Here is a 24,472-nt window from a genome sequence, read left to right as displayed (position 1 = left end):
CTTCTACCTAAGCACTGTGCCACTACCATCAGCAAGGCCAAGAACAAGAAAACCATGAAGCAGAGGCAGACTCCCAGAAAAGGAGAGCCTGAGCGGGACAAGCCAGGAGCTGAAAGTCACAGGAAGAACCGCAGCATTGTCACCAAGTGAGGACCTGGGCCCTGGAGGGCCAACTGGGCATTGCAGCCAAGAGGGGAGAGCAGGGGAGAGGGAAGGTGATACAGCAAAAGAACGTGGAAGTGGTGGTGGGGAATGGCAGATATGGAAGAGCACTTAAATGTGAATTTTCTACTTTGCCTTGGAAGTCAGCATCTATGTATACTGTTCTAAGCTGCGTGTTCCTAGAAGATGAAAGGGGTCTGAGGGTCATGGGTCCAACAAATCCTTCCCGGATACAACAGGCAGTACCAGACCTGTAATCAGAGCTCATTTTACTTCCTCCATTTTACCCAGCATGGACAAGCTACACCTAAATTTGACAGAACTGGCACTGACAATGAATCACGTACACAGCTTCTCTGTGTTTGAACACACCATCTTCCCTTCTGAGTACCTCAGCAGCCACCTGGAGGCCAGACTCAACAGGTATCACCCTTTCCTTGTCTTCTATGTTTGCATAATGGTAGTTCTCAAAGTTGGGTTCCATTAGATTCATCTTGGTGGTCATTCTGATGCTGTCGATCTGGCATAGGTCCCAAGCATCTCTATTAAAAACAAACAAACAAAAAGAACTCCAAACCTCTACAGGTGGTTTTGATGAACAGCCGGAATTGATCATCACTGGTTTAGTGGAGTGCGTGGGGACTTTGCAGTCGGCAGACCTGTGTTGACATCCTGGCCATTAGTTAAGACACTAGAGCAGGTTATCTAACTTGTTTGAGCCTTAGTTTCCTACTCTGTAAAGTAAGGATAATGATATTTACTGTACAATCAGAATGAGCTGTGATTGAGAATTGGTAGAGAATTAAAGATAATGTGGGGCTGACCTGGTGGCATAGTGGTTAAGTACGTGCACTCCACTTTGGTGGCCTGGGGTTCAGCAGTTTGGATCCCGGGCGCAGACCTACTCACCGTTTGTCAAGCCATGCTGTGGCAGATGTCCCACATTTAGAGTAGAGGAAGATGGGCATGAATGTTAGCTCAGGGTCAATCTTCCCTCACGCCCCCCCAAAAAAGATAATGAGTAGGAAGTTCCTGACATATATAGGCCTCTATAAAATAAATTCCCTTCCCTTTACTTTGCCTCTCATTCCATTGCCCCCTAAAGTAGGAGGAACATTCCTTATATTGGAATTGAGCACTATAATCGGCAATTAGGAGAATGAGGGGAAGAATTGTTATGAATGATCCCCCTAGTCTTCTATGTGTTGTTTTAGAATATATAGTATATTCACTCATTCATTCAACAAATATTTATTGAACATCTACTGTGTGTCAATGGTATTCTAGAAGCTATTGATACAGCAGTATACAAAACAAATAAAAATGCCTGCCCCCATAAACCTTACCTTCTAGAGGGAGAGAGAGAGAAATAAAATGAGAAAGTAGGATATATAGTAGAATAGATAGCGATAGGTGCTAAGCAGAAAAATGAAGAAGGAAAGGGAGATAGGAAGTGTGGTGGTGGTGATTGTGTGTTGTGTTTTTACGTACGGTGGCCAGGGAAGACCTACTTGAGAAAGTGACATTTGAGTAAACTCCTGAAGGAATTGGGGAAGCCAAGTGTGTGACCATCTGGGGCAAGAGCATTCTAGGCAGAGGAAACAGCAAGTACAAAGGCTCTGAGGTGGGAACATGCCTGGGTATTCAGGGGATGTGGAGGAGGCCAGGATGGCTGGAGCAGGCTGAGTCAGGGAGATGGGTAGGACGTTAGGTTAGAGAGGCTGGAGGAGTGGCAGGCTGAGTATGTGCTTCTATGTCATTGCAAGGACTCTGGCTTTTATTCTGAGTGAGAGGGGAGCTCTGGCAGGGTTTGAGCAGAGCAGTAACACGATTTCACTCAATATTTCATTCTGGATCATTCTGGATCATTCTGGCTGTGCTAAGGGGGGAAGGACAGAGGAGGGAGAACAGTTCAGAGTCTGTGTTTTGATTGTGGGAGATGCAGGATTATTTTTCAATTAGGTTTTTGCTTGGGTGACAGTAAAATTAATTTGTTTTCATTCTGTACACATTAGCTATATGGAAGGAAGTGTGTCAGGTACATATGCAGTGTCAAGAAGATGGCAATTTGATAATCATCCATGTGCAAAACTTCAGAAGCTGGCAGAGGTTTCTAGGTCCTGGAGCAGCATGGGTGTGATATCCTAGTTTCCGCTGAACATCTCAAATACTTCCTCCTTGAAGTCATTGTTCCTAAAGCTCCAACGTTGGCCTAGAGGTTTGGCCTCAATGAAAACTCTAAACTAGATTGGGCTAGCTCCCAGTCTGTCACTTCTGTGTTATTTTTCCCCAGGTGATACCTCCCCTCTTTTCCTTTTCATCTGAGGAGCAGGCCCTGCCTTCCTCTCCCTCCCATAAACATTGTGCCAAAAACATAAAACAAACGAGAAACTCCCAGACATCTGTGGCTTTAGGAATAATCTGAGAAACTCATTCACACTGAGGTGCAAATGACTGACAAAGGCTCATCGTTGAAAAAGGGTGATGTTCCTCTTTCCCCTACTGTTTACATCTTAACAAAGAAAAAAGTCAAAGGACTGACTCTAATTGTGAATCCTCAGGGAAGGTATTTTGGAAGGCCTTAGGGGTGCAGAGGGAGGGGTGTTCCTCGTGTGCCCCTAAAATAATTCCGCGTGGGCAGTTATTCTCCCTTCTCTAGGGTGCCTCTAGCTGCATGCCAGCCAAGAGTGCTCTCTCTCTAGCCCCGACAACCTGGGATTGCACTGCACTGCCAAGGATTCTGGATGTGGTTTTCCATTTCTGATAGGAGTTGCAACTAATTCTTTCCAAGGAGAAAAGACAAATACTGCCCCTGAGGATGCAGGTGGTGTGAGCCTGCAGGTAGAGACAGATGGTATTTGAGAGGCCAGGTCCTTGACCTCCTGACCTCATTTCTCCAGAGGAGGCAGAAGAGTATGGTGGTTAGGAATCAAATATTACTGAATTCAAGTCCCAGCTCTGCCACTTGCCAGCTGTGTGGTCTTCACAGATAGCAGCTGACTTCCTATCTCTGTGTCTCGGTTTCTCCACCTGTAAAATGGGGATAATAATTGTACATACCTTACTGGGTTGCTCTGAGGTTTAAATGAGATAATGTGTGTAGTTAAATCATAGTGCAGCACCTGGACCACAGTATCAATGTGGTAACTGTTACTGTGTTTATTATGATTGTGATTATGATTTTTGTCACCAGAGCCATTGTTTGGCTGGCTGGCTACAATGCCACAACCCAGGAGATCGCAAGGCCTTCTGAGCTGTTGGCAGGAGTCAAAGCGTACATCAGTTTCATACAGTCACTGGCCCAGTTTTTGGGTGCAGATGTTTCCAGAGTCATCCGCAATGCCCTCCTGCAGCAGACACAGCCACTGGACTCGTGTGGGGAACAGACCATCACCACTCTCTACACCAATTGGTCAGTGTTGCTTATCCTCTCCACTGCCTTACTGCTGTGTTAGCACTTTTTCCTTCACACAGTAGGACCTCTGGTCCATGCATTTTAGTTCCCACGGTCAGAGACCCCCAAACAGAGGCTCCTTTCTGCTTGAGGATTGGGGCAGTGAACTGGGCGAAACCCAGATCTCCTCTGTCCACCATGAGGTTTCTTTCTACCCTTCCGTGTAACATCTGTCGACCTACTCTGTAGTAGTTTGACCTTTTTCTTCTTAATCTCCAGTTCCTACCTTCCCCTTCTGGATTCTTACTGTTTTAATTTCAAATGCTCTCTTTTCCTCTTTCTGAAGTTCTCTTATTTCTCTTTTCATCCAGCTTCTTCTGAAGACCATTCTGTCTAACACTATCTCTCCGGATGCTATCTCCTCACCCCCTGACATGACCGTGTCGAATCTAGTAGATTGTTCTTAATAGGGAAGGGGGCCACCTCCCCAAAACCGGAGGAGGTAGGAATCAGCAATATTTCCTTTGGGATTTTAAGGATGGAAAGGAGCTGGATTCCTACCTCCCCAAGCCACTGGGTGGCGCTCCTAATCCAATATCAGCTCAGCAGGAGCCGGGCTGCAAAGAACCCCCTGAGAAGGGGGAAGACTGAGACAAGGTTTGCAAATACAGACGCCAACAGGGGCTCAGGTAAAGTAACTGAGTGTTGTGGGCTAGGTGGGGACTTTGAGCAGCTGGAGAGGGGATGCCCCTCCAAAGGCGGCAGACACTACTTAGCTCCCCCTGATTGCTGCCCCACTAAATTCTCATTTTTAATGTAAAACTCTCAATTTCAAAATTTTGACAACTAATTCAAATTAAAAGGAAAAAAATACTGCACCTTTGACGCCTGGGTTTGGCCCACTTGTGGCTAGCTTGTGACTTCTTTAAGACCAGGCCCAGAGCTAGGGTTTGGGTGAGTGGCAGAGGTTGGCCGAGTCCTCCTCTGCTGACACTGGCTGAAGGCCTTCTCAGCTTGTCCAGGGGTCAGGAGAGAGTAAATGAAGACTGGATAACCAATGTTCAAGGGGCTTCTCTCTGTCCAGGAGGTTTGACTTGAGACCCGCTTCCAGGATCCTGGGTCCTCAGTCTACCGTTCTCCTTGGAGAGGGTGAACCTAAGTATATTTCAGAGGGGCCCAATTAATAGGAATTTTTTTCTTGTCAGCCTGGGCTTGTCTTACTTGACAAAGGCCAAGGGTGAGAGGCCGAGAGGAATGAATGGTTGGAAAAGAGCAGGGGCCGAGGGAGGGGAGTGCACACCATTACATTTGATAGCCCAGCCAAATACCCTGCAGACTGGAGACAAAGCGGAATTACATTACTGCCCGTTGTTTTTGAGCCAACAGCTTGGGGTGTTAACTAGAGTGTTGTACTGTGTTCTTTGAGTCTCTTCTCCGCACCCCAGCCTTTGGCGGAGTTTCTCTTCCTGAGCCCAGTGGTTGTGGTAGGGAGCAATGGTAGGGACAAGGGATTGAGCACTAATCTTCCATGCTTTCTTGGCCAACCCTGTAGGTACCTAGAAAGTCTGCTTAGACAGGCAAGCAGTGGAACCATCATCCTCTCGCCAGCCATGCAGGCCTTCGTCAGCCTCCCCAGGGAGGGGGAGCAGAACTTCAGCGCAGAGGAGTTCTCTGACGTCTCTGGTGAGCCCCGGGCCTGGTCTCCTTGTCAAGGAGCAGCGCCTTTCCCCTCAATGCCATATCTCAGCCTGCGGACTCCATCTAAATTCTTCTGCCTTCCCAGAGGCTCATTCTGTACTCTTCTCAGCATCTCTGCTAGATTCCACTTTAGGAACAATAAAAGGAGATTCCAAGTGAGACCCAGAATTGAGGAGCAGCCTGCGGGTTGAAGGTGGAGAGAGAAAATGAGGGGAGTTAGGAGCTAGGCAGGGCATTCAAGTCACTGAAAAGGTTTAGTCTTCCGAGGGTGGTAAGTGGTTATTTTCCATTTCCACAATGAATGAAGAGTAGGACATATAATGAATGGTAAGAGAGAAATGTGAGGAAGACATTCTGGTTTTTGGAATTATTACACAGTGATCTGATGTCATGGCATCTTTTTCCCTAGGGATATATTTTAAAGCCTTAGCTGGTGCTTGTATTGCTGATATTTAATAATGAAATAATAGATGACATTTATTGTGGACTAAGTTGTAAATGTTCACATGTATTAACTCCTTTAATCCTCACAACATCCTTGAGGTAGATACTCTTATTGCCCCATTTTACAGATGAAGACTGAGACACGGAGAGGTTGAGGAGCTTTGCCTAAAGTCACACATTCACAAATGGTAGAACTGGGATTTCAACTCAAGGCAGTCAACTTCCAGAACCCGGGTGCTTAATCGCTGTGTAGTGCTCTTCCCCGTGTATGGAAGTGCTTGTGTGTCTCAAGGCGGGTGGGTAAGGAGTGTGCAGTGAATGAGTTGGGAAGTCGTTCTCTTTTTAAAGAGGGCTTGAAGCCATACAGATCCTTTTTAATAGATTTGTTTTACTGACTGATTCATGAACTATCCTACTGCTTCCTCCTTCCTCTGTATAAATCACGGATCCTGCACGGCATCTGGGACAGGTAGGAGATGTTCAATGACCCTGCCCTCTCCATTCTTCCCTTTCCTTGAGTGGTGTTATGAGAGTCAGAGTCCATAGTTCTGTTTTCATGCTCTGTCTCCTTCTCACCCTCATTCTGACTCTCTCAGTAAGCTGACCCTACTCTTTACCTGCTGGAAGTTTCAGATGTCCCCTTCTCATTAACTCCTCCCACAAACTGTAGGCAGCATCTAAAATCAGCTTTAGGTCTTGCTGACAACTGATGAACAGCGGGAGGTAATGCTGATTCCCCCTTCTACCACCCCCACCCCAATTTCCCTGGGTTACCATGGTGATGGGGCAATGCTACTGCAAAAATAGATAGATGGAAAGAGAAGGATGCCCTGGGTTACTAGCCTGAGTAGAGAAGACTAGAGTAAGGAGGTTTGGCAGATCCAAACTGGTAGATCAGTGCGTCTCCTCTCCATCTGCTCCAGAGAAGGCAATTCAGCCCCTCTTCCTCCCTGTCAGCCATTTTAGCATTATCTAAGTTGACCAGTTAGGAAATCCTTTTCTAGTTCTCAGCTCAATTCTTTATATTGTAAATAGATGATTCTCAAAATGTCTAGTATTTACTCCAGACAAAGCTCTGTGTCAGCTGCTGTGACCAGATCCACGTTCTGTGTCGTTGGTGGAGATGGAGAGCAACTCGTCCCGCCTTCAAAGTCTTGAGTGTAGCGCCTTGCCTTCCTTTTCTCTCTGAACTCTTATTCCCCATGTTAAACTCACCTTTCTTCTACTGGTCTCTGGTTGGTACTTCTGGTCTTCTATGGTTCTCCCTGCTGGGATGGCCCACAGCCAGAGAGCACTGCTAGAGCTCCTTCCTCTCTGAACTTGTCACTGGTGTTTCTAGCGTGGGATTTCCCCAGCCGGGTTCTATTTACTTCACAAAGGGCCAGCAGCAGGCTGGGGAGGGAGGGAAAGGCACTGGGCCGACTGGGGGGAAGAAGGATTTAGAGGAAAAACAACTGGGACTCTGGGGATGTGTGTTGATTATGTAAAAAGAAAAGGCTGCTCAGGGGAGGAAAACTTGGATGGGGAGGCAGTAAATAAGGGAAAGGGAGGGAGGAACACAGAAAAGCCAGGCCTTAGATAAGGAGCTGTCGTGCGATCTCTTGGGACCCAGTAAAGGGCCGTAAGGCATTGTGCGGGGTTTCTGGTATGGGCCCTGGAGTTGGTTAAGTGAACCTGGACAAGCACTTAAGCCCCCAAGTCTGTTAAACCAGGATGATGTGCCATATATGTCAGAGGGCTGTCAATAATTATCATAATAATCCCTTATTCATATATATCTTTATAGTTTTCTAAGGCTTTTATAATATAGTATCTTATTTACCTTTATATCGACTCTGTGAGGTATTCAGGGCAGATATTAATGTCTTCGTTTTACAGAGAAGTGAACTGAGGCTCAGAGACGGTCAGTGACTTGTTTGAGGTCTTACATCTGATAAAGTTAGTTCAGCAAGAGTAAAACCCAGGTACCACATAAAGGGGATTGGGAAAGTATAGATTCCTGTAAGAATGTAAACAGTTGTGGGGCTGGCCCGGTGGTGCAGAGGTTAAGTTCGCACGTTCCGCTTCTTGGTGGCCGGGGTTTCGCTGGTTTGGATCCCAGGTGCAGACATGGCACTGCTTGGCAAAAGATATGCTGTGGTAGGCGTCCCACATATAAAGTAGAGGAGGATGGGCATGGATGTTAGCTCAGGGCCAGTCTTCCTTGGAAAAAAGAGGAGGATTGACAGCAGTTAGCTCCGGGCTAATCTTCCTAAAAAAAAACCCAAAAAACAAAGTAACCAGTTGTCATCTGTAGTAAGTCTGGGCATGAGTACCTGTGGGGAGAGGGTAAATTGTCCCATGAGCAGGCCAGACCCCATCACCTGAACGCAGAATTTCAGGCCACTTTTGCTTCCCAACTTCCCACTTCTTTTCCTTGCTGAAAAACATTTTAATGTTCAAATTTCTCGATAGCTATTGTGCAAATACTCCCGTGCCCTCTCAGTCTCACCTGGGATGTCTGTAACTCTGTTCCAGAGATGCGGGCCTTGGCTGAACTCTTGGGTCCCTATGGCATGAAGTTTCTGAGTGAAAACCTGATGTGGCATGTGACGTCTCAGATTGTGGAGCTGAAGGTACTGTGGAAGCAAGATCCGGGAAAAGGGTCCAGCCTCTGGGGAAAAGGGTAGAGCAGGGCACTGTGGGGAGATGTACAGTGGGTCTCCTCTTTCCTGCTTAATGGCTTTGTGTCGCGGCTGCAGAAGCTGGTGGTGGAAAACATGGATGTGCTTGTTCAGATCAGATCCAACTTCAGCAAGGCAGACTTGATGGCTTCTCTGCTGCCCCAGCTGACGGGTGAGCACCTCCTCTAAAGGGAGAAGGAACTGGGAAAAGCAGTGTGGTGACAGGGGCTTTTGGGAATCTGGGGGCTTGGATCAGTCTGAAGAAGCAAAACCACTGCTATTCTCCAAAGTTCTCTTCTCTGACGTTCTTCTTCCTCCTCAGGGGCTGATAATGTGCTGAAGCGCATGACCATCATTGGAGTTATCCTCAGTTTTAGGACCATGGCTCAAGAGGGACTTCGGGAGGTGAGCTGGGGGAGAGAGAGCTGCCACAGAATCACAGACACCTCTGTGGGTAGGGTTTGTGTGAGAGGTTGTGGAAATGCCTGGTGAGCATTGAGGAGAAAGGAGCTTAATTTGGTAGATGGCCTGGAAGATCTCTGGGGATAGATGAACCGAGGAAACCAGAGGCGTGAGGACGAGGGTAGCACGGGAAGCTGGCTAGGTTCTTATCTAAGCTGAGGCCCTTTTTTGGTTTGTTTCCAAGTGAAGGCACCAGCCACTGTCCTGTGGGCTCATTTATCTTCTCTTTCCTCCAGGTTTTCTCCTCCCACTGCCCATTTCTTATGGGTCCCATTGAGTGCCTGAAGGAGTTTGTCACTCCAGACACAGACATCAAGGTATGGGGAAGTGCAAAGTGGAAGCCAACAAGGAGATTTTTGTTGTTGAACGAGGATGGAGCTAGGATCTTGTCAGGGAGAGAGGGCCCTGAAGAAACTGTAGGGAGAAGGGCCAGCATTTGAATAGGAAAACACTGGGGGAAATTTTGTGGAGAGAGGAGCATTGATCAGACAGATATTCTGGGAGAGAGAGGGCAGAGCTGGGGAGACATGGGTGCACAGAGAGAAGTGGGAGCCTGGGAGACCCTGTGGGGTCGGGGGAGGGAGAAGGTCTAGGATAGCATCTGTAGGTTTTCACCTCCCATGTGTAAATTAGATCCTGAACAGCGTGCAGACAAGTCCCCTCTTTGGTTAGGAGCTGAAGTACTTTTTATAAAAGATTTGTTCCTTCCATTCCCACCCACCTTGCCTGCCCTCAGAGTTTCCTTTCTTTTTCTGGCCTTTTCTTTCTCCTAGTTCTGAAACTTTCCAGTCCCTCTCTGTCTGTGTCCCCTGCCTCAGGCCCAATTTACTACAGAGATGGAGAAAGGAAGAGGGGCTTCTGCAGGCTCCCCCTGCCCCAACTTGCATCATCTTGTCTCTTGAATCACTCGGAACAAACAAATATGTTGTGCAGGAAATAGAGCTGAAGGCTGGGAACATGGGCCTTCAAGCGCATAGGGCAGGCTACTTCTCTCATGACTGATTCCTTTAACAGACAGAGGTCTGTGGTAAGAGGAAGAATTAAAGTTAGATGTTAAGAAAAACTTCCTTACCTTGAGATCAAACGCATTGTGAAAATTCCTCCTCTCTCCAGAAATCAGATGAGGGTCAAGTGGTCATGGGGGCCAGGAGGGGGCGATGTTTCGCTAGGACGTCTGCCCCTTTTGAGTGGTCTTTGATTTTACGGAGAGCCTGGGTTTCTGGCAGCTGCTGATGTTGGGGCTGAATGCTCTAGCCTGTCAGGAGCTTGCCAACTGAACCTCCTGGGCAGCTCTGAGCTTTAGGCTCTGCCTGCCTGTGAAAATAAGTGGGTAGGGGTGGAGAGGGGGTGGCCAGTCCGTCAGAGATTCTGTTACTGTCTCAGAGGGGTGAGATTAGGAGAAGAGAAAATAAGAGCCCTTCAGTCATCCCTTTCTGCTTCCAGAAAACTGCAGGTCATGGACCGGGTCCCTGATCTCCTAGGCCGTGGTTGCCACGAGCAGGGTCATCTAGTTCACAGTGAATTCAAATAAAGGGCAGAGCAGAATAAGCCTACAGTCTGGCTTCTGTGTCAAGTACCACAGGAGAAGTGTGTGTGTTGTTCTGTCTGTGGGGTTCTTTGCATAAGATATTCTACTTAGTTGCCTACTATTGAAACAATTATCCTTGTTCTCTCAGAACATTTTAAACTCGTTTTTTTAAGCCTCTAAATGGGTCTAAGTACTTGGTGTGGGAGTAGGAGTTTGGGGCTACTTCCTGGGAACCTTGTTCTGAGTACAATGAGGGATTCAGGTATCAATCAACCAATATTTATTGAATGCCTTCTGTGTGCTTAGCACTGTGTTAAACACTAGAGAGGATAAAAAGAAATGCTAAGTTCCTGGCTTTGAGCTGCGGGAAGAGGAGGAGAGGAATGATGTTTATTAGTCTATTAGTGACTCTGTTAGTCACTAGGGCCGATGCTTTACACCTGTGGTTTAATTTGATTCTCACAACAACTCTGTTTTCTGAGTTGTACAGAGGAGAAAACTGAGGATCAAAGAGGTTAAGTAACTTTTAGCCAAGACCACACATTTAGTAAGTGGCGGTTCTAGGATTTGAACCCAGATCTCACTCCAAAACCTTTTTCTGCCCTGACTATGCCTTGAGGGTTCAAAGAATTACAATCCAGTTGGTGAGGTAAGCCATATGTTTCACCTCCTATCTGAAAAGACAATACGAGGTGCTGTGTGTGATCAATGCCAAGCCAGTGGTACCAGTTTAAGGAGGGAGAGATGGGTTTGGGTTGAACTAAACACGGAGGGTGTCACAAAGAATGTGAGATTTGAGTTAAGCCTCGAGGGATGGGTGTCACTAAGATATAGTAGAGGAGAGGAAAGACACTCTAGAAGAGGGTGGTCCGTGAACCAAAGTAAGGATGTAAGTCGTCATTTGGAGATAGTGAATAAATTACCCTGGCTGCATTGACTGTGGAAGCCTTTGGGGAAATAAACTTGAGAAAGGAAATTTGTACAATGCAGTATCTGAACGGTAAGCTAAAGCATTTGGGTTTTTTTCCTGTATGTTAGAGAGAGCTATAAAAGGAATACCTTAGGGGCTGGCCTGGTGGTGCAGTGGTTAAGTGCACACGTTCCACTTCAGCGGCCTGGGGTTTGCCGGTTTGGATCCCAGGTGCAGATGTGGCACCGCTTGGCAAGCCATGCTGTGGCAGGCATCCCACATATAAAGTGGAGGAAGATGGGCACGGATGTTAGCTCAGGGCCAGTCTTCCTCAAAAAAAGAGAAAGGAAAACCCAGAAAAGGTGATAGTATACCAAAAGTTAAAAATCTGTGATCCAGGAATCCTGCATACTTGTAGCTTTTGCCAAGCACCTCTGTCCTAAGAATCTTCTCCAGAATGTTGTTTTCTTCTCTACCAGGTGACCTTGAGTGTCTTTGAGCTGGCCTCTGCTGCAGGAGTGGGCTGTGACATTGACCCAGCCCTAGTATCTGCCATTGCCAATATGAAAGCTGGTAAGATTGGGGAAAGGGGGCAAAGGAGGGCTTCGGTCATATTTTTGGTGGGAAAATGTCAATGCCAAAGAAGCCTTTATTTGGGATTGTGAATTCCTAGGATATAAGCTGGGAGCTAAGGAAAGACTTAAAGTGCCGCCCCTAACCCCCAGAAAGTACTTAGGCTGGCAGCTTCGCTTTCTAGTCAGGTTCCAACCAGATGATCTGTCAATCAGCTAAAAAGTATTAAGTGAGAGTCTGTTGGATGCTGAGCAAGTGCTCAAAGGAATTTACAATCTGGTTGGGGAAAGAAGATTAATGCAAATGAAACAATGAGAGAACAATACACAATAGTATAGGATTTCATGCTAAGTTGTGTGTATAGCATCTAAGATCCCAGAGTGATCTTGTGCTCTTCCCTCCCATATAATCACCTTGACATTATTCACAGCCCCCCCCTCCCCAATTTCCCATGATTAGTGCTTTCAAACCCATAGACACTCAAGATAGGATGGAACCAAGGGGCTGGTATTAAACTCTTTCAGAGTTGCCAGACTTGCCCGCCCTCTTCTTTCTTGGTTTTGGTGAGACTGTTTTCTCTCCTTCCTGCCTCTCCACCCCATCAGGCAGCTGACAGTGTCCTAGGACTGAGCGTCAGCAGGGCCCTTGGCTAAGAGCTCTGCTCAGTCACCAGAGAGGCCTTCAGGACTTAGGCCCCTCGCTATAACTCCTGACCCTTACAGCAATAATGACTTGCCTCCAGTGCTTTGTAAAGTGTTTTCATAGTATTTTCTCATGTGGGCCTCAGGGTAAGGCTGTGAAGTTGGACCCGTGTGGAAGGTAACCCCTGTTTGCTGATCTTATTCCTTTTTCCATCTTACTAGATGCTTCATCCTCTGAGGAAGAATACAAGGTGGCCTGCCTGCTCTTGATCTTTCTTGCCGTTTCCCTTCCACTCCTTGCCACTGACCCTTCTTCCTTCTATAGCATTGAGAAGGATGGTAAGTAAGGAGTAGGTCTGAGGGACCGGTGCTATTTACGTTAGTCTCCTGGGGTAGAGAGATGAGATGAGACATTTATCTGGAAAATACAGACTTCTGACTCAGGTGTAATGTTTTGTTTCAAAAAGCACTTGAGAATGAGCTCTCCATAAAATTCAATGGTAGTGAAATTTCATAGGAATATCCTCCTCCTAATCCTCAAATGCCTCCCAGCCCTTTTGGGGTCAAATAAGGGTGGTCCAGCCTGAAAAAATGAGGAATTACCAGCAGGGGTCAACTTGGGGTGGCTGACTTTGCTATTTCCTTTTGTTTGTCTCCCCTTCAATAATAATAACCTAGGTTACAACAACAACATTCACTGCTTGACCAAAGCCATCATCCAGGTGTCTGCTGCCCTCTTCACACTCTACAACAAGAACATTGAAACTCACCTCAAGGAATTTCTGGTGGTGAGTGGGTCTAGGTTATAAGGAATGGGAGACTGCAAAGTCTGGCGGGAATTGGTTTGACTTAAATCCATAAACAATTATTGTTGAGCAGGCCTTGGAGCTGAACCTCCCATCTAACTCGTTCAGTGAGTAGTGGAAGGCTGCTTTGTGAGAGGTAGGAGTTTCTTCTCAAGCCCCCAGCAGCTGGTATTTCAGCCTCTGCCCGATACTTGGAAAGAGTGTTGCACTAAGAGTCAGCAAATCTGAGTTCTAGTTCTGGATCTGACACTAAGAAATTGTATGACATCTGAAGAGCCAACCCGCAGAGCTTATTAAAATACAGATGCCCGATCCTTCTACCAGACCTCCAGAGTTAGACTATCCTAGGGTGAGTCCAGGCCTCTGTGTTAGTGAGGTCTCCAGGAGATCTGATGCGCAATCAGGTTGGAGAGACAGAGTTTTATAATCTATAAGGCTCTTTCTAACTCTAATACTGACAAAAAGTCAGACTTTTTTCAAATTCTCAAACTTTAGTGTAAATCAGAATCCCCTAGAGAATTTCTGATTCAGTAGATTAGAGGTGGGGCTGGAAAATTTGCGTTTCTAACAAGTCTCTGGTGGTGTTAATGCTGCTCATCCGCGGATTGCACTTTGAGAACTGCTGGTCTAGATTTCTAAGGACTGGAGCTTGCAGCCAGATGGCTGATTCTACTGTGGGTTATGTCCAATTTGTTTGAAAAAAAATTGTTTTCAAAAAAATTTTAGCCAAAGTTTGACTGCCTGTAACTATCACCATTGATCTTAGTTTTGCCTCTGGAAAAACACAGACTAAGTAATCTCTTTCCATTGTTGAAAGAGGCCCCAGAGTTTTCCGTTCTAAATCCTCCATGGAGGAATCCCATCAATACACTTCTGATCCATGGTCCATTACCCACTGCCTGCTTGCGCATTCTCAGCAATAAGGAGCTTATTCCTTTGCAAAGCACGGTCCTGATTTAAGAACTAAGGCCTCATCTGTCTCCTTTTGGGAGAAAACACAGTAAATCAAATTCTCTGGGGAATCATACTATTGTCCTGAGAAGTGCATGTTGGGGACTTGGAAGCTTAGTTAGAGGGTCTCTGTTTACACTGGGCCAGCCAGCCAGAAAGGGCTGTGAGCATCTTAGATCTAAGGAGGATTCACACCACATCTCTAAGATGGGGTGAGGGGGAATCTCCCCCCTCCTTTTCCCCTCTTTGTTTGCTAAATGCAGGTAACCTGGGCCTGGGATGCAATTATTCACATTTCTTCCTCCCTCTTTGATCATTTGTGGTCTGGAGTGGATGGAGAGGACAGCCATTTGGGAGTTGATAGGAGGAGAATACTAAGAGCACTGTGTCTGAGTCAGAGGCCCGGCTTTCTCTCTAGTCGAGTTGGGGAGTCAGCTGTAAACAGGCTGATGACAGTGGTGTCTAGAGGCTGCCCAGGAAAAGAGATTAATCCTCTGGTTTACAGTATTACGTGCCTTTGTTCTAGGTTCTTTCCTTACCCCTTGCAGCCTCTGCCCCAACACCCCTGGCAACCCCTGTTGTCTGCACTGGCTGGTTTACAGGCAATGTGTGTCTCTGAAACCTAGGGGATTTTTTCCACCAGAGTCTCCAGGAACATCCTAGCACTTCTTAACTCTCCTCCTTGATCATTTCTTAACTTCCTGTAGCCTGAGGCTGTCCTACTCTGACCTCCATAAAAATCTGCTTCCTTACAAATTCTTCCCTTACAGGTGGCCTCTGTCAGCCTCCTGCAGCTGGGCCAGGAGACTGACAGGCTTAAAACCAGAAATCGGGAGTCCATTTCTCTGCTCATGCGCTTGGTATGTACTGGTTTAAGTTGGTCTGGGAAAAGAGAGAGGAAGGGCCAAAGGGAGACTCTTCTTTAGGGTCTTTGGGTCCCTGCCATTGTCATCACCCAAAAGCATTAACTTAGAACTTCTGCCTTGCCCCTTTGGGTCTAGGACTCATATTCTGGTTAACATTCTAGACTTGTCCTGTAATCCCAAGGTACAAGGACTTCTCTGTGCAGGACAGGGCCTTCCTGGCCCTCAGCTGACCGGGTGCCTTTTCCTGCAATGTTCTCGGGTCTGACCTGGTGGGGCAGCTGTGTCCCTCATCCAGAACTGCCTGTGCAGTCCATGTTTGGTTTTACTTGACCACTTCCTACCACTGTATTTCTTGTCCTTAGAAGTACTATGAAGAGGATGCTGGAGAGCCCAGAGCTGGACTGGGGGTGGGGGGATGGGCTCAGAGGAGGAAGGGATTTTAGCTGAAAAGTTACGAGGCGGGGAGCCAGGTGGGCCATGAATCAGGCAGGCCCTGCTTTCTCTGCTTTCTTCCTAAGCTGTGGGCCTTTCCCTACTTTGGCAGAAAGTTCTGGGACCTCTGACTCAGTTCACTTTTACAGTATCTTTTCCTCATGACCCTGTTTCCCTCTTCAACATGCTTACTCACTCTTTTGCTCTAAAGGTCGGATTCTGCAGGTTAGAACTGCACTTAGATGTGGACAGGAGGGGCTGCTGCCCTGGGCCCTGTGTTTCAGAGGCCCTCCTCTGGCCCGTGGGGAGAGGATATGCCCACCTGGAGCCTGTGCTCTACCTCAAAGCCCCCGCTAAGGAATTCTCTGCTAAGGAGTTCTCTGCTAAGCAGCTCCAGCCCACTTGCAGGGCTTGTGCTTCTTCCCCAAGTCCATCCTCCTGAGGCTGGCAGTGCTGCTGGCAGATATGCCTCTAGTGCCCAAGGAATGTATGGCCAGAGGGTAGACGTGCAGGGAGGACGTCTACGTGTGTATGCAAAACCCCTCAAACTGGGGCTGGTTCCCTCTCCCCTGTTCTGGTGCTGAACTCTGAGGAGTCTGAAAATACTTAATTCAAACCTGGCCCTCCATGAAATTATAAAGGTATACTGTGGAGGTTGAAAGATAGAACGTAATGGTTTATTTGCTGTGTTTAGTCATTTGGTGGCCTCCCATTTGTACTCTCGGCCAGGCCCGCAGATGTTAGGGGCAGGCATGCAGGACTCTCCCAGGTCTCCATTAGATACCCAGGCACTGAGTGGTATCTGGGTCTCAGTTTCTCCAGTTAGAAAAAGGCCTAGCTAGGGCTGATGAAGGATTAGGATGGAGAAAGGAAGAGAATGGACACGAGAGTGTGTGTCTGTGGAGGCGTGGGGTGAGAGGGCAGAGGGTGGGCAAAGGCTAGTGGTGTGCTAGACGAGCACAGGCTTCAGAGCGGCACGACCTTGGGCAAGTTAATTAACTCTTCTGAGACCCTGATTCTTTATGCACAAAGTGGGCAATAATCCTTATGATAGAGTGGTTGGGATTCATGAGATAATATATGCGAAAATGACTAGTATGTAATAGGCGCTCAACAAATGTTAGTTCCCTCTCTCTGCTGCTCATTTTGTTTTGGGATGAAAGGGCCTCTTCATTTCCTTGGGCAGTTTCCACCTCTGTAAGGTTGGAGGTGATTCCGTATTGCCACTCAGCCCCGCCTCCTCCTCCTGCTTTGCCCGCCCCCCCCCCCCCCCCCCCGCCAAAGTGTGGGAAGGTGTCCACCCCTGTGGCATTGCGGTGAGGCTGCAGAGTGGCAGGAACAGAGCTAGGACCAGGGGCTTTTTGTTGGAGGGGGAGACAGAGGGACTAGCTGCCACAAAGCAATTTAAATGCAAATGTTTCCACAGAGAAATTGGAAATGACTGAAGGGGAAGGAGCTGTGTTCTGAGTTAAGAGGCTATTCGTGTAGCCTCGAATCCTGGCCAGGCACTTCTCTCCCTGGGGTCTCTCCATCTTGGCTGTCAAGCTTGGGCAGTGCCCACCCGAGTGTTGCCAGCCTGGGGCTGGCATGGGTTTCACAGGGGAAGAGATAACTCTCTCATAGAATCGTGGAATTCTGGATGTCAGAACCAGACCGGATCCTGGCCATTAGTCTAGTCCTTACAATTGATAGATGAGGAAACTGAGATGGAGGGAAAGATGACATTTAAGGTCTCCCACAAAATATATGGGCAGATTTGGGACTGGAACTCAAGTTTCCTGGCCTTCACTCTAGCACTGTTTCCACTACTGTGAATTTCCTCCAGTTAGGAGCCCTGTTATTTTCTGTGCTCAGTGGAGCAAAGAATAGGAAATCTTGGGCCAGTGGATCCTTCTTGAAGCTATCACTCATTCCCCTGTACCTGAGGGTCATATTCTGGAAAAGAGATCTTATCTCTCTCCTGGCTTAAGCTTTGAAAGTCTTGCCCGTCAAGAAATTCTTTTCTATTATCCGACCTAAGATCAGAGCTACAGCTTTACTGGCAGATTTCCTTCAGCCTGCAGTGTCTGCTCCTCTGAGGCTGTTGTGTGTATTGTGTGTGTATATGTTTGAGAATAGCACAATCTTATACATTTTAAAGTTGAAAGGACTTCAGAGAGAGAAACAATTTAGAATAGATACCGTAGAGTCTCTTCCCTCAGTGAGTTTTCAGTCCATGAAACAGCAGATGCGTTGGGGAGGGCCCATCTGCGTGACCTGCAGAGGATATGGGACGCTTCTCTCCAGGGTGTGTTTAGTCCCACAGCCTCCTGGCTGAGGAGAGTCCTGAAGGAAATGCACCTTGTTCCTTCCTCAGGGATGAGGACCCTCCAGCCCAATGCTCGGCTGTGCTTCTCTTCGCTAATATGCGCCCCTGTCCCCCACCCTCAGTCTTATCCAGGCTTCTTGATCTATCTTTCTGCTTGGCTGTGGGGGCTGCTGGGATCACCACAGCACGCGGCCTCTAATTAAACTAATTAATCATGCCTGCTCCTTTATGCGGCATCCTTACTGTTCCCCAAGCACTGTACTGAGGCAGGAGGAGACTGAGGCCCAGCACGAAGGACCCCTGTGGACTCCAGGCCCCTCTTTCTTGGCCTGCAGTGGCGTTTGTTTCCTTTTCTGCAAAGCTTTGTCATTAGCACTTTTATCTGTCCTTACCTGCATCTGTGCTGCCCACCCACGTATGATTTAGCACCCAGAATGGGAGAGAATGGGAGTTTTTCTGCCACCAGAAAAGTGATGCTTTCCTGCCTTCTGCTTCTGAGGCCTTTATAAACCCTGAGGAGGGGGACAGGGTCATTGTAATGGAGCTGAAGAGGCCGCATTGCTTTCCCAGAGCTAAACCCGGTGAGGGAGGAAGACAGGAGTGTGGCTTGGAGCCCTATTCACTTGTAATTCTAAGGGCCTCCGTGCCCCGGGAACTGAATGAAGAGGCACAGGGTGTCACAGCTATGCCCTACCTGAGGTTCTCATCTCCTGGCCGCTTCTCTTCCAGGTGGTGGAGGAGTCCTCCTTCCTGACTCTGGACATGCTAGAGTCCTGCTTCCCTTATGTCCTGCTTCGAAATGCCTATCGGGAGGTGTCCCGGGCCTTCCACCTGAACCGAGTGCCAGCCAGTACCCACTGAAGCGCCTTTTGGACCTACCTAAACCCAGCCAAGCTGGAAGCTGTGGCCATTTTCTCAAGGGGCGGGAACGGGGTGGGGTCAGGAGCCAGAGCTGATGAACAGGCATGTGGAGGAACAGTCCAGGGCTGAGAAATCACAGGGAAGTGAGGCAGGCTAGGGGCGTGGAGGACCGTTTATGGAAAACCTTAGGGGATTGGGGCCATGCGTATGGATTTTTACAATGAAAAGAATGAGTGACATGCAAGTATGTTTTCTATCTTCTAGTGATTGGAGTGTGAGCTCTGGCATGGGTCTCTCCGACCTTCGTCACTATTCTGGGATGATGCTGGCAGGCAGAGATGATCAATCATCATATTAAACCATAATGAGCTTATAATCCTCCCACTGGAGCTGCTATTGTCTCCTGCACATTCATTAGGACGATTATCTCCTTTCTTCCTTTTCCAAATGTGTTCGGCAAACATTCAGCCTGCTCCTGCTGCAACGTAGTGGCAAAGGAGCCCCTTTTTTCCTTTGTGGGGGCTCTTTCAGGAGTCGTGGGTCTCTTCCTCTGCCTCCAGCTCTACTGCCTGCAGGGGCAATGAGACGTGCTCTTGAGAGATTCTCACTGGCCCCAACCCACTTACCTGCTCTACCACACCTGGTGGGTAACAGTAAGTTCTCCCATCTGTCTAACGTGAACCTCTCCTGCTTTTTCCTTGACATCACCACAACCCAGAGCAGAGGGTCAGTCTGGGTAATTCTAGGTCACACAACAACTGATTGGACCAGAATCATGTGGGTTTCCCTTCCAGACCATTTGGGCTATTCTCCCTTCTATCTGGAGGGACTAGTTTAACCCAAATCCCCCAGTCATCCTAGGTACAGCTGTTGCTCCAGGCAGGGATTTCTCTTCTAGATCTTAAATTTCATAGACCTCATTAGGTTATAGGGCTCTAAGAGTGGGTATACTTGAGAGAGTACAAGCTGTTTCAACTTAGCCCTTTTCTGCACTAATTAGAATTTCAAGTGTCACAAAGCCTAGGGGCATTCAAGATAGCACTAAGCTAGGTTTAGTTAACTCCATGGCAGGAAACAATGGCCCCTATCCATCATTGCTGTGCACCCACTGCCAAGGAGGACTGGAGCAACGGTCATATATGTCCATACTTCCACGATAGAAGGGAAGCGATTGTTGGTTTTCAGCAAAACCATTCGGCCTTCATTAAAGTTATTTGATACCTGTTTTTGGATTTTATGTGTGTGTTTGATCTTTATTTCTTGAGACCCAGGCTTAGTCAATACTTTTTTAACTTGACACCCATAATCAATGCACAAGTTTTTCTTAGCAACAACTCTCTGCTTTTTAGGACAGAAGCAACAGAGGATCCTGCTTCACGCATCAGCTAATTGTCCTTGCTTGCTGTGGAAAGCACATTACGTTCTAAGGAGTGATTCAGGGTCAGGCCTGCTGAGATGGAGGAGGGCAAAGTTGATGAGGAAGAGAAGGCTCAGAAGTATCTGAACAACTACTCATACCCTTATATCTCTGCTGGGAGCTGCTTCTTCAGGAGATGGAGACCCTTTTTCCATCTGCATGTAGAACCACTTAAGAGGAGCTTTCCAGAGGACAGCAAGACAAGTGCTGCAGGGGAATAGAGGGCAGACATAATACCTTTTTTTAATTACAATTTTTATTGAGATAGTTGATCCACATGCACTTGTGAGAAATAATACAGAGAGATCCTGTGTACCTTTACCAGGTTCCCTCAATGGTAACATCTTCCAGACTACAGCGTACTGTCATTACCGGGATATTGGCAGTGACACGAACCGCTGATCTGTTTCAGGTTTCCCGGGTTTCGCCTAGACTCATTTCTCTGTGTGTGTCTAGTTCTGTGCAGCTTTATCACATGCAGGTTCGTGCGTCTGCCGCCACGGCCAAGGTACAGAAGGATCCCTCATGTTGCTCTTTTATAACTACACCCACTTCCCTTCCGCAGCCCCCTTCCCCTCTCCTAACCCCGGCAACACAAATCTGTTCTCCTTTTCTAAAATGTTGTCATTTGACATAGTATCTTTTTATAAACATATAATTACACACACCCTTCTCCATCACATATACTTTTTCAAAGTGCTCTCACATGACAATTCTGCAAGGTAGCCAGGGAAGGCTTCCCTATCGCAGGCCAGTAAACAGATCCAGAAATGTTAGATGACTAAGGAAGGCCACATGTTTAGCAGTGCATCTAGAGCTGGGACCCACATCTGACAGTGGGCCCTAGACCTTTTCTACCCGACCAGACCACCGCTTCATCTGGGAGGACTTCATTGTTAGAATTCAGAGACCCCAGAACAAGCAAAAATGGGAGAAGGTGAGGACACGATGGCCTTCACCTGAAACAAAAGGTGTGTGTGGAGAGGTGAGGGGAAGATGAGGTAGCAGGACCCATCAGCATTTTAGGCAGTTTGCTTCCTCTGCCAGGAGGGTTTCTGGCCTCTAACAGCCTGGCACACAAGCAATTATGAACTGCTTTCTGCTCTCAGATCCCCAGCTCGCTTTGTTTAGACCTGAAGCCAAATGTGGAATGAATATCAGGGAGAAATTCTGACCCCGATTGTTTTGTCTTGCAGGCAGAAAGTGGGTTCTAGCCTCAGCATTTTCATTAGCGCAGCGTTTTCGTTAAAATCTCCATTAACTTGTTGTCGGCAATGAGATGGCATTATCCCTCCCACCAGGCCTGGGGCGAGATGTTTGCAGGGGAGCTCCCTTTCCCTTGGCCAGGAAAAACAGTGCTTCCCCACTCTGCTGTGCAGCCTAGGGGGCAGGCGAGGGCAGCCTCCAGGTGCAGTGTGGCCGGGGCCTGGCCGAGGGGATCTTCCCCTTTGGCACTTGGCCTGGGAGGTAGAGAACAACTGTGGTTCGAGCCCCAGGACCCAGGAGGGAGGGATGTCCCAGGTAGGAACAAGACTGCCTTAACCTTAGGTCCTCATGCCTGTATCAGTTCTTCTCCAGCAAAGTTTGACTTTGAGAAGAAGCTGGCACATGGTTGAAACGCACTCAGGCGGTCGGGGGCAGAGTGTTCTTCCAGCCCTCCTCCCCACAGGGCCTCCTGCTCCTCCTAAGTACCTGTCATCAAAGGAGATGAAGATGAATCCCCCCTCAGCCCCCACACCTCAATGAGTTGTCAAGTCCTCTCCCTCCCACCTGAACAGGAAGCAGGAGCAGCAGGCCAGGCTGCAGGTTGAGGAAGTCAGAAGTGAACTTGAGCTGAGTTTGCAGCTCTGGAGGGATTGAGGAGCAGGCTTTTCTCTTGTCACTTTGGAGGGAGAGAATTGTGAGGCCGCCCCTTTAAATAGCATTCCCGTAGGAGGCAGATCACATCCATCCGTCACTGCTGCCAAAGCATCATTTTTGGTCTCTATCAAACTCAAAGCTTGTTGGAAGGGACTGTGGGGTTACCGGAGTGAGGAGGCAGGGTCTCCAAGGGGAGGGGCAGTTTGGAAGGTGAAGAGCAGAGGAATGAGGTTGGACAGAAGGAGCCTGGGAAAAGTGGGGGTGGGGGACAAGAGGAGAAGACGGGGATAGAAGAACAGACTTTTGAGCTGATGAACGGAGCAGACATTCCCTGTTCTTATCTCTCCGGAGGTAGGGCAAGGCAGAAATGGGGCTGGATTGCAAGAAGAGGAAGGAGGTTGAGGTTAAACACCAGGACTAGTGACTAAAGAGAGCCACAGACTGGAAAAGCACTACAAAAACGTTAGGAGGCGTGGCCCTGGCTTCGTGGCTTACTCTCTGTGGGATCATGTAATTTTTCTAGGCTCAGCTTTCCCTTCGTTAAATGAAGGGTGGTAGACTAGATGGACTCTAAAGTCTCTTTCACAAATAACTTTGTTGAGGGGTGAATTTTCCCTTCCTTAAAATGGGTTAGGAATTGGGGGCCTGGGAGAGCAGGGGTGGGACATTCCACTGTGTTGACAAGAAATGTTTTCCCGCCTCTTTCCCACCTCTTCTGGTTGAAATACCAGACTAATTTGAGAATCCCCTTAGTGCTAATCTTAATTTCCTCATTAGAGCTCTTTAGCTCTAATCCTAATTTGCAATTCTTTTGTCGTTTCCAGCCCATTCTCTTTCAGTTGATAAAAGAGGCGATTGCTCTCAAGTTTTGAGAACTGGATGGTGTGGGAGTCTGACTGGGGTCTCTCAGATTCAGCTCTGCTTGGCCGGGACCGTTCTGGCGAGGAGGGGAAAGGGCACGTGTGCTGAAGTTAGAAGGACAGGGAGGGAGAAGGCTCAGTATTCTTTCCGCTTCTTCTCCATCTCTGACTCTGCCATCTCCTGCTGCCTTTACATCCTGCGGGCTGGTTCTGCTGATACTTTTCTGCCAGATCTAAAGGCCTGAGCTAACCTAACTGCCTAAAAAGCAGTTCTTTCGTGTTGGAAGTCTACACCCCGCCACTTCACTTCTGCTCTTTTCTCCTCCGTTGCCTGGGAAGGGGCAGCCTCCACCTGCTATTTAGAACCGCGTAAAACCTTTGCCTGATTACCTTTCCTTCCAGTCTCCAGAGTTCTTGAAATTAGAACTCACAGCCTGGGATCCTGGATCAGTGGCCTGTTTTGGATCCAGCAGTTAGTGAATACATCTCCACTTTCTGTGGACAAGATTTCCCGCAGTGCACAAGTGGGTGGTCATTAAGGAGGAGAACAATTCGAAGGAATCCTAAGGGACTTCCTGCCAGAGTCCCAGGTAGGACTCAGTTGGATGGGAGAGGCTTTGCTCTGTTACAAGGTCTGGAGTTCCAATTCCAGTTCATTCATTCTACCAACGTTTTAAGCAATAGGCTGTTTTGTGCCGGCCCTTTAGCCTTCAGATTTCTTTCACCGAAGACAGAATAAGAAGAAATAAACTGGACCGGCTACAGGAGGGGTTGAGATGAGATACTGGAAATGACTTCCTGGCCCCAATGAAGTTACATATAGTCAGTGAAGTGTCTGCTGCCTGCTCTGGTGGATTCTCTCTGGAAAGCTATAAGCTTGGGAGAAACTCCCACCCGCCAGGGGGCTTGTTAGAGGCTCCAGGGGAAGGCCACGGCGATGGAGACATGTCAGGACCCCTCAGCCACGGGAACTGAGGAGGGGAGTGGGGTGCCACGGCAACTCAGAGCAGAGCCTGAACTTTTCCCTGCAGAGGCAGGAGCACAAGCGTGAGGGTCTGGGCTGGGCTGGGATCTGATGGCGGGTGGCTCCGCTCCGCCAGAGTGCCCCGGTCTCCCAGGAGGAGAGATGTGGACTCACCCCCGCCCCTCCTCACACATGGGCCGCACAGGCGGCTAGGCACACGAGGATACATGAAACTACATGCACATACGCAGAAACTCAAAACACACACCAAGAGAACCCACACAACCACCCCCGCCGAAGTCCTGCGCCGCCTGCGCCGCACTCCGTAAACACGCGCTGGCATCCGCCGCGCGGGGCACACGCAGCCCCCGGCACCCGCGCCTGTGTGCGTGCGCTCGCCCTTGGGCGCTCCTGTCTGTGGGTGCCCCTGGCTTCCAATCCTTCCTCTGGGAGGGGGAGGAGTGGCTGCGGGGAGTGAGAGACGAGCGGGCAGGCAGGGAAGAAGGGAGGGGGGCAGAGGGAGGGGGACCGGCCCGGGGGAGGAGGAGAGAGGCGAGGAGGCGGCTCCAGCAGCGCGCCGCGGCGGCGGCGGCGGCGGCGCGGAGAGCTTGGACTGGGAGCCCAGAGCTCGGCTGGGCAGCGGGAGAGGAGGAGCCGCAGGAACTGCGGCTC

At 48.5% G+C, this 24,472-nt stretch overlaps 1 protein-coding gene across 2 annotated transcripts in view; it reads left to right on the top strand.

Annotated features, from left to right (window-relative positions):
* The window catches only part of NCKAP1L (NCK associated protein 1 like), a 40,498-nt gene extending 20,579 nt beyond the window's left edge, over window positions 1–19,919 (top strand). The window contains exons 19-31 of one of the 2 annotated variants that reach the window (XM_046644956.1): window positions 1–146; window positions 454–585; window positions 3,356–3,574; window positions 5,109–5,239; window positions 8,216–8,313; window positions 8,440–8,533; window positions 8,684–8,766; window positions 9,060–9,140; window positions 11,741–11,834; window positions 12,698–12,814; window positions 13,154–13,263; window positions 15,003–15,092; window positions 18,568–19,919. In XM_046644956.1, the coding sequence (XP_046500912.1) occupies window positions 1–146; window positions 454–585; window positions 3,356–3,574; window positions 5,109–5,239; window positions 8,216–8,313; window positions 8,440–8,533; window positions 8,684–8,766; window positions 9,060–9,140; window positions 11,741–11,834; window positions 12,698–12,814; window positions 13,154–13,263; window positions 15,003–15,092; window positions 18,568–18,699 (1,527 nt within the window). In that variant the 3' untranslated portion in view covers window positions 18,700–19,919. The remainder of the gene's footprint in view (window positions 147–453; window positions 586–3,355; window positions 3,575–5,108; window positions 5,240–8,215; window positions 8,314–8,439; window positions 8,534–8,683; window positions 8,767–9,059; window positions 9,141–11,740; window positions 11,835–12,697; window positions 12,815–13,153; window positions 13,264–15,002; window positions 15,093–18,567) is intronic. The other variant, XM_046644965.1, reaches the window with a different exon arrangement.
* The last annotated feature ends 4,553 nt before the right edge of the window (window positions 19,920–24,472 follow it).

The sequence above is a fragment of the Equus quagga genome, chromosome 1 (genome assembly GCF_021613505.1).
Source record: "Equus quagga isolate Etosha38 chromosome 1, UCLA_HA_Equagga_1.0, whole genome shotgun sequence".
In the NCBI taxonomy this organism is placed as follows: Eukaryota; Metazoa; Chordata; class Mammalia; order Perissodactyla; family Equidae; genus Equus; species Equus quagga.
The sequence above is the reverse complement of the archived record's forward strand: the minus strand, read 5'-3'. Positions and strand labels throughout refer to the sequence as shown.